General features: G+C 45.1%; 1 protein-coding gene across 1 annotated transcript in view; it reads right to left on the reverse strand.

The window, feature by feature from the left end:
- MYO9A (myosin IXA) overlaps window positions 1-18,550 on the reverse strand; it is a 159,045-nt gene that overhangs the window by 29,072 nt on the left and 111,423 nt on the right. Inside the window, exons 14-18 of the mRNA XM_059823674.1 lie at window positions 14,413-14,532; window positions 9,865-9,940; window positions 5,007-5,150; window positions 4,270-4,309; window positions 3,288-3,410 (exon numbers count right to left, since the gene is read on the reverse strand). Coding sequence (XP_059679657.1) covers window positions 3,288-3,410; window positions 4,270-4,309; window positions 5,007-5,150; window positions 9,865-9,940; window positions 14,413-14,532 — 503 coding nt within the window. The remainder of the gene's footprint in view (window positions 1-3,287; window positions 3,411-4,269; window positions 4,310-5,006; window positions 5,151-9,864; window positions 9,941-14,412; window positions 14,533-18,550) is intronic.

An 18,550-nucleotide genomic window follows, 5' to 3' on the forward strand; every position in this document is an offset into this window, starting at 1 on the left:
AGATAATGAAAATTTTCCTCTGTCCAAAGCGACTCCACGCAGCATTTGTTCCTGATTTTTCATTGTCAAAACTTCATTGCTGGCCAAGAAAGGAATTTTCTTGATGGTTTTGCAAAGGGAAGATCTGGCAGCTTTCTCTAATCACTGCTTTCCGTAGTTTGCCTGTCCCCTTCTTCTTGAGCAAACTCCCATTCTGTCAAATAAGTTAATTTATAATGATTTTTAAAGCTGGCGAACCCTAAACACTTCACAGGCTAGTTTTAAAGGAGAACACCTTCAAAGCTGGCATTTTCCTGGCCATATTCCTCTGCTGAAATGCCCAGTTGTGATCACCAAGGCTCAAGGGTTTTCCACATTCCCATTTTCTATTTCCCCTTATTTCCGCATCATTATTAGAAGTCTACCTCATAAAAATGAATTTATATTGGCATCATTGCTATGCGCAACCACTCCAGCGGGACGTCACGCCGAGTTATTCCTCCACCTTGCAAATCTTGGACTCTTTTGCGGCCAAGCACAAGCGTTTCGAATAAAACCGTATTGAAAATCAGAGCATGCTGAGTCAGCCTGCGGCTGGCCGGGCTCCTCGGCTGCGTTTTTTTTGCTGCGCCCTATAAATATTTTTAATATCTCTAATTGCCGAGCACATTACTGACGTGGTATTAGTAACGTGCTCCAGAGTTGATTACTCCTGATTTTAATAGCATCTAAAACTCAGTTGTGTAAAAGACATTTTGCTGCGTATTTACTATAAGCACAGTTATAAATTTATGAATATATCTGTTAATAAAACAGTGTGATATTAGAAAGAAGCATTTCATCTACAGATCTGCTTGCAGGAAGCCTTTTCTTCTGATCATTTTAAAGACATCTTTATGGGAAGTCTTTCATGTTTAGAAAAATTTATCTACATCCAGGATCTGGGGAAGAGTAAGGGATGGATCCCACGCACGTGCGATGCAGCTGCGTCATGTGTATATTAACTGCATGCAAACGTCCCCATCGTTCCCATCGCAGGGAACAGCGGGAACGCCATGAGGCGGCAGACCTCCGCTGGCCTGCTCCTGGTTTTCTTAAAAGTAGGCTGAAATAATTCTTTTTTTTTAAAAAAGAAAGCCTATGTGGAGCTATCGATCAGCAAGGATGTTGGTTGCAGCATCCCGCCACGGCCAATGCTGGGCTGGTGGGAGGGAAGTGGGGGACACACGGGATGCAATCCCCTTCCCAAAAAGCCCTACCGAAAGCCCGGCAAGCGAAGAGCTCCTGGCACTGGGAAGTGTGGAAATCGGATCGGATCGTGACCGCCGGCCCTGTAGGACGGGGTATTTCCATTTCAGCAGCAGCCAGCCGTATCCCCCGCGCGGCAGATGGTGCAGGGACCCTCCGCCATCTGGCACAAGCCCTGGTCATCGGGAATCCGTAAAGGACGCGCGAGGTCCCCAGATTAACCCTGTACTCTGCTCCTTCATCCCTCTGCCTGCAAAACTTTCCAGCCACCCGCTCTTTCACCACCTGTATTTGGTCTTTCAGGGCGCGATGAATCGGTTCAGCATCACGCTGTGCTAGGCAGGGCAGCATCCTTTTCGCTTGGGTACCACCCGCACGCGGGAGAAAAGGGGAGGCTATAAATAGCCATGCTGCCGTTTAGGTACCAGCGGTCTAGTTTTCAACTGGGAAAGCCATCGCTGCTCTTACATCATCCTCTAATACAGCTATTTTGCCTATAGATTACCGTAGGTATAGGCGACGGAGCAGCTGCGAGGCCGGTGTTCTGGCATTAGCCACAAGGCAGCATTTATCAGCAAACCCCGCTCCCGCCGCCAAACCCGGTGATAGGAAACATTTGTATTTCCTGCCTGTGACCCAATTCCACGCGCAGCAATTTTATTAGCCTGCTCTTGATAAAAAAAAGCGATCTAGCTGGTTTGCACCAGGCTGCTCTCTCGAGAAAATGCTTCTCTCTTACAAGCATTAAATGAAATTAGGGATGGAGTGCCCAGCATTTGTCTAAGAGGAGAAGCAGGCAGTCATGCCAGAGCTGCCTCTGACTTAAATATGGTTTTATTCATTTAAATAAAAAAAGGCTGTGTTGTAGGCACAGCTCCTACATTGTCGACGTGGGGAACATCAGAAAGCGTAAGGAAAAGGGTATTTGAACGACCTACTTGGCTGCATAGGGCCGGGGGGGCGGGAATCTTCACGGCGTTTAGTGGTCTTTCATTTGTACGCGCTGTAAAAATGTATATATAAAAAACTCCATCACGCACCCTGAGGCTTTTCAGAGTTTCGTTTGAAGGTTGGATAGGTTTCAGGAAGGCATTTCACTTCAAGCCATCCCTGTTTCACCCTCGCCATGGGATTGTACGAATTAAACTCTGCAGAAGTGTATTTTAACCAGCATACCATTAGACTAGACTAAGCTTAATACATATACACACACACAGATGTGCATTCTGCAAATTATATGTGTGTGTGTGTGCATGTATATATTTAATTACTTAATCTAACCCAGATCCACGCAGGGAGACTTTCTATAAATGACCCACATCTCCAAAAAAACCCACCACCAAACCAAAATTATGAGTCAAAAGCAAGCCAGACTTGCTTAGTAACTGATTTTTAACTGAAAAGCTGCTTTCTAATATTACCACCTGCTTGTGCATGTGTCTTGTAGCAGTTTCCAAGCCCTGATACGCATATTGGAGGATTATTTTTGCTGCAGCTATTCCTAGGGATGGATGGCTGGTGCACAGTGCCAACACAACAAATGCTGTATCGATCCCTCCTCTGCCTGCCTGGAGATAATGCAGCAATATTTTGACCTTTCCGCCCCTATTAAAACTCACATTCAGGCTGACTTGAAAACAGATTGAATTTCAGATGCTGAATACAAGGAAAAAGACTGTAAAAATGTCATTTGGGGATTTTGCGGTTTCTGGATGCGGCGGAGAAAGCGCCACGATGCGATGGTTTGGAAAGCGAGGTACCGGAGGACAGGGGCGCACCAACATCTCTGCTCTGCAGCTCATCCTCACGTCCCATCCTGCTCCACCGCATCATCCCCCACAATATCCGCCACTGCTCTTGTTTCTCTGCGTTTACACCATTTAGGTACCTGGAAGGTGTCTCCCAGCTCACCCGAGCCGCCTCCTCGGCTGAATTCAGGTCCTAAACGGCAGTGAGGGTGGGACAGGACTGTGTCTGCATGTGTCCTCCTGGGCACCCTGGGGACCTGGAGCAGGTATTTGCTTTTAAGTCGCCTCTTTGTATCAAAGGCAGAGGATTACCTGGAACTGGGCGCTGATGCTGGGCGGTTTTTTCTTCTTGTGGAGATGGAGGAGAGATTTGGTAATGCGGTCGTGCAGCGTCAGGTTGGTTAGGTGCTTGAGGGACTTCACGTCCAGCATGTGCTGTGGAAGAGAGAGACTCCATTTGTTCTTTATAAATAGAAGAATAACTAGATCTTATCGCCATGCTATCTGCTCTATCCCTCTTTATACCCTCTGCAGGGCTTCCTTAGGTGACCACCCTACGTAATCTCAATGGGAAACATCGAGGAATGGCGTGAAATGCTGCTCTGCTCTATTTGGCTGGAGTCCGATCCCCCAGATCATGTTCCTCCAAGCTCCTCTGAGTACTTGCCAAGGGCATCTTTGACCATGGGAAATTTGGCTCTTGTGCCCACTAAGGGTTGCAGACAAGCTATTCACTATTAACGAACAGTTCATCGATTAACTGTGCCTCTCCAGGTGCAATGTGCACGCAGAGAAGAGTAAACCCAAAGTTTGCTCCTCCTGGTCCTCCGTTCCCGACCACTGACGTGGCACCAGTAAGGACCACAACAAGCGTTATACTTCTAGATACAACAGATCTCTTAGCATCTCTCAAAACATAGTAAATGCAGCCAAGTTGGAGGGAAACGGAATATTAGACAAGCCCGTTGTCTACCAGGTACCAGTCCTCTTGCATAACCTATCTGCTCATTTTAGAGATTTAATTACCAAATTTCACCAGCATACTCCTTCCCAGGAGGAGGAAAAAAGGAGCCAGAGCAGGTCCAAGAAAGGAGGATGTAAGCCCTCATACAGTCTCCTCCCAGGGCTGAAATCCTTTGGTTTTATAGAAATTAAAGAGCCCTGAACAGAGCCGAGTTGACCAAGGTCTTGATGTAGACACAAGCGGTCTTCCTCACACCCATCAGCATCTCAACATTGTACCTACAGTCTTAACCCAGGGACCAGCAAAGTAGAAAAGCTCCTTCTCGCTCACCTTCGGGAAATTTGGTTTGGCTTTGAAGTTCTTATTTCGCCTGGGGAGATAAATAAATGGCTCAGGTTAATCCACATGTGCAATTGCAGAATGGAGGAGTTTTTGAAAGAAGCCCTTCAAAATCCCCTTTAGCAGCTGCTTCCTATAACCTGCACTGAAATCGGGCTGCTTCTGCACGCTGCAAACTAGTTTTACAAATTTAGTTGCACAGGTTGGAAAGAAAGGTATCCAATTAAAGGGAATCGTTACATCGGAAATGAGGGGGAGGCCAGTAATTTGGGTAGAGCGGGAGAGCGGCGTCGCGAAATGACTGACCACCCTCCTGCTTTCTTGTACACCACGTTAACTCCAGCCACCCTGGCGATGTTCTCTGAACCTTCTGACGAGGCTGCAGCGTGAATCATCAACATCATTTCCCCACCTAATTTGTAATGGAAACTTTGATATCACATTAAAAAATGTGACTGCATTACATCGCTGGCATATCTTGAGACTGGTTTGACCGGCAGATTCATTCCTTCTCTCTCCCTGCGTCTGTCATTACAAATGAATGATAAGAATTAAATAAATCAGACGCGTAAAACATACTGGGGTCGCTTTGACCCAACCGTGAAACGTCTCCAAGTCTACTTGAAACCCTGATATTTTTATATTGTGGCTATTTACATTCCTCTAACTACCCATGCTGCTCATTACGCTCCAGGAATAAAGCCAAAATCCCCTCCTTTTGCACTGACATGAGGATGCCGTGGGCTCTCTCCAGCAGCTTGCTGTTGGTCGCGTTGACAAATATCCCATCTTTGTCTAGGAAGGCGCCGGGGCTGGCGAGCCTGCTGTGCCGCATCCCCATCCGGCCATTCCAGCCAACCGCGTAGGCATCGCTGCAACACCAAACACCGCACAGCGTTAGGCAGACATAAAACCACCTGGTTCTATGACAAAATAAAAAATAAGATCATAAAATAATCCGTCGGTAGACAATGAGAGTCGCCGTTGTATTCTTTTAACTGTAAATCCGCTCCCATGGGATGAGTTCATGATGCCAGACACCACATGAAGTGATCGGCTAATTAAACACCTTTTAAAAATCAAATATTCATAAAAGGATCAAAACTATCAGCAGGAGAATAACAGCTCCCAGTTCTCCCAGTTGCAAGGCTTGGATCTGCAGATACCCAGGTGGTCGGAAGGATTTGAGGCTGTGACCTCTGCCATCAGCCTTGCCACCATTAATAGTCACAACTTTGGATGATGCTGGTGCTGATTCGGTCTTTTTTAATTCATGCAATCACTTCGTTAGGAAAAGAAAAAGCAAATATCATTTGCAATAAACTAATTATTTGCCACAAACAAAGGATGCCAGCCCCAGCAAGATGGATGGGTCGGCCCAGAATCACTCACTGGGATCTGATCGCAAATCACCTACCCAATTTGGTCCTCTCTGCCGTGGAGCAGAGACGCTTTGGTCTCCAGAAACTCTCACCCGGCTGCAGGAGGACCAAAGGGAAGGGCGAGAGGAACCAAAATCCTCCCTTGGAGGAAGAGAAATGGGTACTCAACAAAACCTCATGGCAGGGCAAATGATTTCCAGAGTTGAGGATCCTCCCTATGGTGCCTGGGGTTACACAAAGCCCCTCCTGGGCTGCACCCAACTGCAATACTGTTGGTTGGTTTGGTGGTGAGTCTCTGGGGTGGGTTTTTTGGTTTTTTGAGTTTTTTTTTTAATTTTAAATTCTCTATCAGCCTTGTAGAAACCATCATATGAAATAAAGGTGATCTAAGGAAGGATGTGGGGGTCTGCAATCCCCCCCCGAGCTATCTCAGACAGGAGGAAAAGGAATAGGAGGAGATTCAAGGCAGCACCAGTCTTCTGGTCATGAGGATGCTGAAGGACACGGTGGTTTAAATGGGGCCTCCAGCAGCGGTCACTTCTGAGGTCTAGCAACAAGGCAGCCTTTTGCCTGGAAGTCTTGATTTGGAGGAAGAGCAAATATCAAGTGCCACATGGAAATTAATAAATAAAGCATGTAAAGCTGTTAATTCAGCCAGCTCAAAGCCTGGAGCCAGATCCTTGGAGCAACGTGACCCTGGAGCGCAAGTCGCCTTGCTGCCTCGCCGCAGCGCTTTTCAAATTCCTTCCTAGCCCCATTAAATCAGCATTTTGACGTTTACCACTATTAAAAGAAAGGATGAATCACAGCAAAGTAAACCCCTGGCTGAGCGCTCCAGGACCTGGTTTTTTTAAGCAGCCCGTTCGATTCAAGGAAGGCCAGTGAGAAGCTTTAACATCCAGGTGATCTCTCCTGTCCACCTTCTTTCTCCTTACAGCTAAGGTCCCAGGCATCAAAAACCTCCTATTTGCAGGAAGAAAAAAAAAAAATCACCCGTTGATGGGTACCACTAAACCTCAACGGCCACTTCTGGGATCTACAACCCATCATTAATCCTGGCCGACCTCAACGCACTCTCAGGCTTCAGACCAGCTGTGGATATATGGACTCTGAATGAGACTAGAGAATAGAAAACCCTAGAAATTCCCATGAGGTTTTGAAAAAAAAAAAGAGATAAACCAACAGCTCTGTTTATTATGGACACTTTCGGATGGATACATGCATATGGCGACCGAAGCAGCTTTTTCGGTACTTGGGAGGTCAATCATCTCACCAAGGCCAACCAACTGTTTCAAGACAGACTGATCAACACCTGCTTTCCTGCATGCCGCTTAGACATCACTGCACATAAAACAGTTTCATCAATGAACATAAACCAGCAGGAAAACACAGCCCGAGTGGTTTTGGTTAGCGGTGGCATGGCTTTCATTACTCGACAGCCGGTGAAGGCACTTCCAAGGCATGCCGGCTTCCCGATGCTCTGCTGAAGCCTGGTTTCCCCCCCGCCAGCATGTGCAAACCACCCGTCCGCTTTCTTCTGAGATCAGAGGAGAGCGCTTGGCTCGCTAAAGCCTCCGCAATGACTTCCTGTGTGACGTCATGCCTCAAATTTGCTTTTAGAAGCAAGCCCCAGGCTACCCTGTGGGTTGGATGCACAACGCAGACTTATCAGCGACCGCATGATCATGAGGTGGCTTTGAAAGCAAATTCCTGTTTAATTTAGCTCCGTAAAATCTCTTGCTGGTCTATCTGTTGGAAAGCTGTTAAAGTAAATCTCTCTTCTATATGTGTTACCTTCACCCCTGTATTTAGCCCTTCTTGCTCGACAAGCGCTATTTAACTGAAATACCAACATTTATTAAGTGTGATATGACTCTTCAGATCAAAATCATGACTCTTCAGATAAAAATCATCCCCAATGAAAGGTATCAAAAACATCCGCCTACTCCGAAAGCGCAGGTTGGATTTTAGAGATCTTATGAGAGACCCGGTTTGTGCTTTCAGAAGGAAGGGGCACAGAGGACATTTGGGGACCCATCACCGCTGATGCCCAAGAGAAGTAAAGATCATGGACAGTGCTGCTGAAGCACCCCACCAGGAGGAACATAGGACAGCTTCAAAAGTACATTTTCTACAAATATATCAGTAAGGGGAATAAATTGTCTGTCCCGACCCTGTTGTTAGGATACAACTGCTGAGGATGACGGAAGGAAGACACAGTAGTTGCTGCCCTTGATCCTGGCTGTTTAAGGGAACTTGCTGCTACGCTGGCTTGGGTTAAGCCAAATAAATAGAGCTGACCACAGGCTGAACTCCACAGTAAACAAATACATCCCCCCTCGTTGCCTGGGCCAGGAGGAGTTTCCCTGCCTTTACAGCAGCCCCTCGCTGAGATAATTGAGGTGTCTTGGGCTATGAAAATGCTAGCAGCCCAAGCTGCCGCACCAACGTGCCTCCAAAGCTGGAGCTGTACGGTCAAGAAAAGCCCCATCCCACTTCCGAGATGTTCTTCCCGCACCAACATCAGATTTGAAGGCGTGCTGGAGAAACTGCAGAACTTCTCTTATCTACAGGTGGAGATCTCCACAGGGACAAAGTTTCACGTTACATCACGTTTAGGGAAACCTGCGCAACCAGAGATGCTGGAAACGGTGAACGTCACCTCTGGAGACACCAACCTTCTCTGCCTCAAACGTTATCATGTACCTACTATCGTCGTAACCCAACGCATTAGAGCCACAGCAGCTATAGCATTGGGAAAAAGAAAAGGAGGGCTGGGAAAGACTGACCCGAGGACAACCAGGGTTGCAACGCCTTCCCACGATAAGGCGAGACTGTTTGCACAAGCTGGATTTGTGCCCAAACTCGAGAAGTGGCACAAATTGATGAATTAAATCCAACAATTTTATGGAAATCACAGCCTCTCCAACTGCTGAAAATAAGCCAACTTGTAATGATATGAGAATATTCAGTTCTCCTTCAGCAGGGTGCCACCACCGTTCTCAAAGGGAGGAAATTCAGGACAAGAGGGATATTCTAGTCTTGATGGCAATCAGAGGGCACGTGGTGAACAAAGCCAGACAATAAAAGCCACTTTTGTTCCCCTAGAAAAAAAAGGAAGGATGTATATCTAATTTCTGTCTTGGCCATTTGGCATTAAAGCCAGTAAAAAAATGAGGTTTAATAATAAATTTGGAGGATGTTTTATTTTGTGTGGAAGGGAAGCCCAGTGAGATGCAGGGGATTTGACAGACACGTTTCAGGAGACAGTCTCAGACTCCTCTCGACTTGTTCTGGACTTCTCATGAAACTCAGAGCAGCCATGAAGTTACACCCGGATGTCTGCAGCTCCAAGCAATCGTTTTAGGAGCTGAGGATGCTCTGATCGTATCTCTCCCCAGCATGCACACACATCTGCTCAGAGGGAAGCAGAGAGGCAGTGTACCCCTTTAGAGGTGGATAATCAGACTTTCTGGGGTCTGCAGAGAGACAGCACAAGAGTAGCTGGAGAAAAGGAGGAGGATCAGTGCCCAGATATCCATTTTGCTTCACAAGCAACTTAATTCTGAAATGGATTTGGAAAACCTTTTGCAGAGGAGGCAGAGATCTGCATCTCAATGTGTAGACCTGACTCTCAAGCAAAAAGGTTGCTTGAATGGCCAGAACCTTCAAGGAAGGATTAAAAAAAACCCCTGTACATAAAAACTGTAAAAAACCGAACCTTTTTGAAGTTAACATGTGTCTTTCCCTTAAAAACAAGCAAACATTTGACAAGGTACCATCTCAAGCCCCGTAACTTCCCAGGTCCTCCACACTCAGTGGTGCCTAGAGCCACCATCGCAGCGCTCGTGTGCGGTTCTGCACCCAAACATATCATTGGGTTTTTCACGCCAGAAGAATCCTCGGTAAATTTTTACTTCCTTGGTGTGGGCACATTCATTAATTTTTTTGGCAAGTTTCTTACCACCTCGTATGCCACACCAGCTACAGTTGCTGCCTTTGGACACAGGAGAGTTGCTTTCCCTGCCTGCTGTTTAGTCAGGTAAAGATATTTAGATATGATCACACAGCAGAGAAAGAGCGAAGAGAAGACAAAATTAATAAGCAAGCTGGGAGAAACATTAATACAGTCATTTATAACAACAGACAGTGCTCTCCCATCCCAGATTTCCTCGTCGTGCCAACGTAAAAGCAAGAGACTTACCGCTGAGCCCTCTCGTTGATGGTATTGACTCCCTGGAGATCCGAGAGCGGTGTCCGCGGGCTCTTCCGAGTAATACCTAAAGCAGCACATGAAAGAAAGAAGTTTCTACCTGGCTCTTCACCAAAAGGCAATTAGCACAGCCATAGCTTAGCGTTGACTACAGCGAGGAGGAGCACGTATGTGTCATGGCACATGCTGGGCATACAAGGGTGCCAAGGACGCTGACGTACCCATCGTCTACTAAGTTGTACCTCTCTGCCACAAAGTCATCACTCTTATGAGTAACGCTGTTTGCTCAAGCCTACTAATTCCCCTCCCACACATGCACGTTGTATTAGGGACACGTTGTCCCAGATAGTAAGCAAACGGGGTGAAGGAAGAGGTCGCTGTGATGCGGGGGGGACCAGCCACCCGTGTCCTGCATGTCCAAAATATTCCTAAGCTCTCCGCTACGCATGGGACAACCCGGTTGCTTGCATGGGCAAAACACCCGGACATAAGTAGGGTGCTTGGAAAAACGGTCATTTATTCCTTGCACGCTTCTTCCTTTCCTACAGATATACGGACAGGGACATGTATAGCAAGTAGTATATACTGCACGGGGCGGGCTTTATTGCCTATTGAACCTATATCCTTTGATAAGGGTAGTTTTAGAATAATTAATATTTAATAAATAGCCAAGGAAGTTATCATGCATGGTTATAGAACAGACGTTTCAGGCTCTTATCTTCCCAAAGTGGAAATGTTTTGTAACCAAGCATTTAGAAAGACAGAAGACAATTTTTGTAGACAACAAAACACTTTTCAAGTCACTAAACTACAGATATTTAAAGACCCGATAAGCTTGAATTTGACATGAAAGCAGCTGAGCAATTTTTTAACTGTCTTGAAATCGCTGCTGTGAGACAGAAAACATTGCAGTGCTCACCTCAACACGGAGAAAATGTATTTTCCTTTAGCCTGAGATTTCTGCAGCGGAAAAAAATTGCAAAAACCCCCCCTCTCTAAGAAGTCTAAGCTATAATTTGTAACAGAATAGGAAGAAGCAATAGCATATTCCCTCCTCCCCACGTTTATCATTTTTCTATTTCATACAGCCCAGCTGCTGAGCTAAAAGGTATCGTAAGAATCTTTTAATTCTGAAGATGAACACAAAGCAAATATGCAGAGATCTGAGCCCGTCCTGTTGACCTGAAATTTCGAAGGAGAAGATGATTTCCTACCAGACCTCAACAGTCGCCATCCCTTTAACAGGACATCTACTGTCCTTCTCTACCTGTTGAGATATAATAACAGCTTGTCTTGAAGCCTGAACATTGGGCACGAGATGCCTGAAAAGGCGGATTGTCCACTGGGCTAAGTTACTAAACCTGAAGGTCTGAGTGTCCGAATATCCTAGAAATACGAGCAAAAAAAGAATTTGGGAATGTGCTGCCACAGGTCATCTTTGATCCTGCCTGTGCTCCAAGGCAGGACCAAATCCCTCCTGCTGAGAAGGTTTTGCAATCTCCAACTCCGGAGATTTTTGAGAAGCAAGCCAGATAAGCTATCCGAATGCTTAGCTATGCCTAGAATCCAAAACTCTCTTTTTAATCTCCCTTGTTGCCATTTAAGCCATTTTTTGTTACATTTCCCATCCCAGGAACGTTTTCACCTCTTTCGAGGCTGGCATTTCTGTGCTAAAAGTTGCTTGTTTAGAACACAGAAACCCAATTGGAAAGGGGAAAAAAAAAAGAGAATAATCAGGACTCTGCTTAAAATACTGTATTTAGTATTTTTTTTTAGCTAGTATTACACTAAGAAAGCACCGAAGGTCTAGCTGCGCCTAGTTTTTTATATCGTATATATGCCTGGATACTTCCCCATTAAGGCACAAAAGGCTTCTCTAACCTAAAACATTTAATTTTGATTTGAGTGTTTGGTGACCAGCTGCAGTAGTCATGAAAAATGGGCTTTCACTGGTATTTCAAAGATTTTTTTTAGTCCGTGCCCTTCTTTTCGGAGCAAACTCTGTCTTCCTTCACTGTGGTGCACAAGCTGGGTTAAAGAGGATTGCTTTAGACATACCCCCCAAGAAGAGACTTTTCTACATTGTGCCATCACTTGGCTCTTAAAAGAAGAAATAAATATATGCCAAAGCCAAATAAAAGTCATCATCTCGATGTAGCCCCTTTTCTAGGAAATAGAGCAAGGTTTTTTAGAAATGAAAGGCCAAAACGGTTTTAGATTTAACCCGATGAGTTGCACGTGGCTTTGAGAATTTTGTATAGCGAATACGGGCTATTAAATTGTACCTATTAATACGCTGCAAGCCAAGGAACAGGGGTATGAGTGGAAACCACTTGTTCCCCACACCCAGCTCAGATGCAGGCTGACCTATTTTACATTTCAGGAATAAAACTATTCAGATTTTTCAAACACATTCCCTTTTCTCCAGCTGTAGTGTTTCAGAAAGACAGACTGATTTGCCTAAAAGGTCTTTGCCCTCATTAAGAAGAGCTTTGGATAATCCTAGTCTACTCCCTACTCATGAATGTCAACTAGCAGAGCTTTGGTCTTGAACTCAGAGCCATCTAAATACAGTGCCTTCCTGTTGTGGAAGACCGTAAATTAATTGACAGATCCAAAGACACCAGCGAAGCGGCTGAGATGGTAAGGGAAGGGCGATCGGTTGGCTACACAAGCTGAATACCAAGTGACCTAAAGGAAATCTCAATACCAAGTGACCTAAAGGAAATCTCAATATATTCATCAAATCAATTAGTTTTCTCTCTTTGTGCGTAGCTGGAACTAATTGCACAATCAAAGACAAGAAGATGACCTATTTGGTCGCTCTCTCAAGGATGACATGGGTGTAACCTCATCTGACTTCTAGGAAAAGCCGAGGCCCCGGGGCCAACCTCAGCCCGAGCATCCTCGCCTGCGGGGCCCGCAAGCCCGTTAAATTCAGGACCAAAGAATTATACACGCTCCAACCCCGTTTTAGCCTGCCAAAGCCACGAAGCCTGAGGAAACAGCTTGTAGGAGCACACCCCGTGGAAAGACGGGAATGATTTCTGAACGCAGAACACTAATTACTTGTTTGTCAGGTCAGGTGCTCTTGGCCAGTTCACAAACTGTGGCAATGTTACCCTCAGATCCACGTGTTGGTTTTATCCTAAGAGAGACCAAACTGTGTGGACTAGTCTATAAAAAGTGAGGTTTTGAAATGTTGAGCTCAACACTGAGCTCAACTTCACTGCTTCATATTAAATTAAAGCTCTAAGTGGCTCTTGAGTTGTATGAATTTCCCTCTTCACACCTAAGCAACTGCAAATTAACCCCCCCCAAACTTCCCATATTGTTGAGCTAACTGACAAATTAAAATTAAATTGATTAATTCATTGCAATTAAACTTCCTCTACTGATAATCGCCTTCCTTTTCAATAGTTTCTTAGTAGTATTGGTAAGGTCACTTAGCACACCACCACTTAATAAAGCCTAGTGCTGTGTTTGTCTTACTGCTTTTTATTTCCTTGTAGCCATAGTAGCAATGGTGGGAACTTCTAGGAAAAAATAATGTCATCTAAATTAAGAATTAAAGTCTAAATTAAGAATTAAAACACCTCTGCTCCCCCAACGCTACATGCTGCAGGAAGCATGGAAATCCGATACAAGGTTTCTAGCAGGAAAAGAATATTTGTGAAGACTTAACATGCAACGACTGTACTTACCGTGCTGAGCTCTGCAGAAAAAACCTGTGTGTTTTGCATTTACACCTAAGTTGCACGATGTTTAAGTTAGCAACTCGGGCTGAGGATTTGCCCTTGAAGACTGAATATAGCAGCGCTCTATTTCTGTAAGCTTTAATGTACAACATGAAGGAAGAAAATAACGGCAGAAAAATGATATATCTAAAGATACAAGCACTAAATAGGTATTTTTTTATATCTATAAAATATAGTAGTACAGGCAAGAGTGTCCGTGTTGTCATGCAGGATGAGTTTACCATGTGACAGAGGAGTGAGGAGGAAGAAACGGAGACCAAGTGCATCTTTACCCAACTCATTCTGTAAAATAACATTGCCAAATGCTTTAGTTTTAGGTAAAAGCCCTCAGAGACAATATTTTCACAGGCTAAAGTTATTTTCAAAATCCAATGAAATGCAAATAAAGTCAAATTCCAGCTGTGTCACTCATGTGCCTTATACCAGGAATATTCCTACCGGACCTGCGGTGCTTTGAACTTATTATCACGCATGTGATAACAACAATAACACACACGAAAAATACCCCTATCATCAGCAATGTCAGCAAGTAAATGGGGAAACCGCCAACAAAATGATGCCGTATCTCAAGAGACATGGGTTTCCATTTAATTTTACTCTTCAAACTCTGCCTAATAATTTCCTGATAGGCTGAAAATTGCTGGATGGCAGCCGGTTCAATCCTGGAAGGCTCCTTGGGCATTTTTTTTCTTTACCCTTTCTATACGCTGAATGCACCTGGTTTCCATTTCTTGGCGTGTGAGTGTCGTATCAGAGGGAAGGGCGGGTGGTGGAGCCTTACTGTACTTCTCCTCCTTGCATCTCTGCAGGATCTCTAAGCTCCTCTGATGAACTGGGTGATGGAGAAAGCTAAAACTATCCACACTTTTCAAAACCGCACATGGCACTGCATCATCATGCCCTTGGGAAGCAAAATAAAAACAACAAAAAAAAAAAAATGGAGAGAAGAGAAAGATTATATAAGCAGAAATCAGGAGAGGGTAAAGAACAAGCTCGAAGGACGCAAGAGCTTGAGGGTTGCACATTTTTTGCGCTCGACACAATTTAACCTCGGTTTCCTCTGGACGTGGCACCATGGCACAGGAGCGATGGGCTGGACGGCATCCCAACCCCACTTACAATCCTTATTATAAGAGCATAACCGCTTTATAATCACTCTGTGATTATTTGGGCAAAAAATAGATGATTAGATAAATCTTTACTTTTATTGACTGCTGTAAAAATCCTTTCCATGCATCTGCCAGGTGTTATCTGCAATTCCCTGCACAGACGCTCTCGGACACGGCCACCTCGAATTCTCATCTCGCATCACAGTGCCACGCTTCGCTCCGATATTGGCAATTAAAAGGAAAAATAGAAATTATTTGTATTAAACAAGAGTTCTGTATTCCTCAAGGGCAGAGGACACAGAGTCTAGAGTCAAGTAGGATGGGTTTGAGGTCAGAAGTTGGAAGAAACCATCGCTGCGTGAACAAGAGGACTTTTGATGGCCCAGCTCCAACCATAGGGTTGAGGAGAGGTTACAGAGGTGACGCTGTGCAGCACCTCTCCGCCATCATTTAAGTGGCCAAGTCAAGGGATACGTCATGCTCCCGTTGAGTCGTGATGAGGTCACCGAGGAGTTACTTTGTGTCAGCACGTACGGAAGCATTTCATACCAACGCATTAAATCATCAGAAAGGACCAATCTGAACTTTCCAGAGGAACACTGTCAAGGGGCATCTTCCTCGCGTTAACACCACTTCATACTGCTCAGTGGGACCTCAAAGGTCATTTTTTTGGTTGCTATCACCTTTATTTGGCAAATACAAGTTTTTTTTTTATTCTTCTGGGGGCGGTGTGGTTTTTTTGGTGCCCAGCTTCAGGACTAAATCTGCAGAAGTCAACAGGGTTGTTTTTGAGATGGCGTTATTGTGTAGGTCAGCCGCAATGGGCACTAACCCAAGGAGCAACCCTTGTTGGCCGAATGCAAACGCAGAGCCCATCGAGGGAGCGCACGGCGCCAGGACCATGAACCCTTTGTCAGAGTGAGGATTTAGGTTCGTGTTCAGCAAAACCAAGATGAGAAAGCTGGGAGTCTCCACAGCCTGGTTTATATGAACAGCACCAGTTCTTCCGTCAAATTTCCTCAAACAAAGAATTAGGGGGTTTTGTGTAATAAATTCCTATCGATGATACAGCAAAAAAATGTCAATCAGCCAAATTTCTTTGCTAAAAAGCTTGATAATGTTCCTCTAATCAAAGTTCAATAACAAATCTAGTTCAAACGCGTAGTTCTTTTGGAATATCTCAATCTCCTTGATAAACTCAATAATTTTATTATTATAAACCCCTCAAATTATTGAGAAAGTCCACCCTTCAGCTAACGTATCTCGCCAGATCCCGGCATATTTCATGCGAGGAGGGCTGGCAGCACCGTAAGAGGTATCTCTTGGGCAGAGGAGAAAGGTACCCAATAAAATTCACGGTGACACCGCTTTGCTGCTCTTCACCTCCAGGTGAACGAGGTCAATCGCGCAGTCACTGAAAGCTGCACTATGAGGATACTAGGAACACAAAAGAAGGCGAGTCCCCAAAGCCAGCAGGAGAAAATGCTGATTATCCCTACAGAAGCATCCATAGCCCTGGTTGGCACTGCTAGCACGGAGAAGATAACCAAAAGGATGATGCAAAAAGAAAGCAGAGCAAAATTTTGCAGAGCTGCTTAGACATAAGCCGGAGATTTTTCCTTAAAATCCCCGTTGGGTATTGAAAGCATGAGTTGGACAGGCCTTCAGACAGGTAAAAGCAAGGGACATCCACCTGGGGTTAAGAAAAAAGCATGCAGAGTCTGAAATAAAAAAAAAGCATGTTTCAGCTAGTTTCTTACTCATTAATTACACCTGCCTGATGGAGGGTAGCAGCAGCAGCGGACAGGACCTCAGAAATCAAGAAGGGGGCAGCACGCGTTTTTAAAAATTATATACAAATATTAAGCATGCACACTTGGATGAACGTATGTGTGTGAAGTTACTCTCAGCTCATCTACTATAATTTGATCAAAAGCTCCACATCCGTGGGTGGTGAGGCATTCAAATCAGGCTAATTAAAGCCAGCAAGGTTTCCTAAAAAAAAAGGAGATAAACCTAAAACATACGCTGTCTTTGGTCGTCTGCATTTGTCTATTGAGATGGGGTCATTTTAATGATTCTTTAATAATTCATAAATACCTTCTGCCATACGTGCACAGCATCAGTTTGAGGCTTTTCTGTGTTATTGCGGGGAGCAGGAGGGACCAGCAGCACCCAGTAGCGGATGTGCCGTGCCGCACCAGCCTGCCCCACCATCCAGACACCGGCCGAGCCTTCCGCTCAGGTCCGCCTCTTCTACAGCCATCTGCTTTGCGGTGCTTTGGCAAGAGGGATGGGATTTTGGAGAAGGACAGCTGAACGGGAGACGGGCATGAGGTCCCGCCAGCAAAAGCATGATGAAATCATGGCTACGGATCTCGCCTTGCTAAGTGCTACAACTACCTGGGCAGAAGGCATGCTAGGAGATGATGGGTACCTCTCCGAAGAGGGCAGAGGCAACCGAACGTGAGTGGTCCCAGCTCCGCCATCGCTTGTAGGGCAAGCTTTCCCGACAGATAAGGTGTACCACAACATGGGAATTAGATTTAAGCAATCTTCTCCCACTAGTTCTGCCTACATAACGGTGACTTTCTCATGACTTTTTCCCAATTTAGGCTGAAGACACACATAGAAATTCAGGGTATCAATTATCTGAGGATTGTGGGGAAGTTTAAGACAAACCTTATCTAGCTTTTTGAGGGGTTTGTTTTTTTTTTCCTTTCTTTTTGAGTCAAAAAAACAAAGGTTACAAAGCACAAAGCCATTCGAAATGTGGCCAAAGGACACCAGACAGATAAACCAGCAGCAACGTGTGCCAGAAAAGGTTTAGAAACTCAGCCATTACTGTGTTAGTTTTGGTATGGAAAGAGAAGGCGGTGCAAGAAGTGAGTCGCCCAGAATTGTCTGAAAACCTCCTGGACTCTATTTTATACCTATATATTGACTGATATCTATACAGATATATAGATATAAGCAAGTTAATGCCACAAAGTCAAGACTGAAAAGCGGAGAGCTAGCTAGCGGGGAGAGGAGCATGGCAGGCACGACCGATCGCCAGAGACACAGAAAACAAAGCAGGGCTTGAAATTAGCTCTTACTTCCTGAGACTGAATGTATTTTTTATCATCTCCTTGACCAGCTCACTTTAGTTCAGCCTGGGCTTTATGCAAGATGAAAAGGCGACGCTAGGAAAATGCAAATACAGATTTCTGAAGCCAGCTCTTTCAAGTGATGTTTCTCCCAATGCCAAACATCTTTGCCATCTACTTCTCGGCGTTTCGAAACGCCGCCATCTGTAGATCCTGCCTTAATGTGCCAGATAGACCCAGGTTCATGAGAAACATCTTTTCTCTTACGCCGCATCTGAGCGGTTCGAGAGGAAGAGCCTCGAGAGCTGAGAGCTGATTTTTGCCTCCTGCTCTTCTTGGGATGCTATTATTCGCCCCGAACAAGAAAATTATTCTTTCCGCTTGTACGGTTTCCGTATCTATGTTCCTCGTCCCCAGCTCCTTGGCTCTCCTCGATGCACACCTCTCCGACTACAAAAAAATTCATGGGGCGGCTCTGTGCTTAATTTTAACCCAGCTGACATTTTCCCTGCTGAGGCTCTAATCGCATCATGAATTTCAAGCCCTCTTGTGCCCAGAAATTAATAGTAATAGCTTGTACCCGTCTTTCCAAGATTGCTTTATGCAGAGAAATAGTCTAAAAGCACAGCCAGGTATTGCCTGCCACAGCATGATGATGCACCATTACTTTCCTTTAATTTAATGCGCCTGTGTTCGGCATGAGCTGGTTCTGGATGACTGT

Source organism: Gavia stellata, chromosome 13 (genome assembly GCF_030936135.1).
Source record: "Gavia stellata isolate bGavSte3 chromosome 13, bGavSte3.hap2, whole genome shotgun sequence".
Lineage (NCBI taxonomy): Eukaryota > Metazoa > Chordata > Aves > Gaviiformes > Gaviidae > Gavia > Gavia stellata.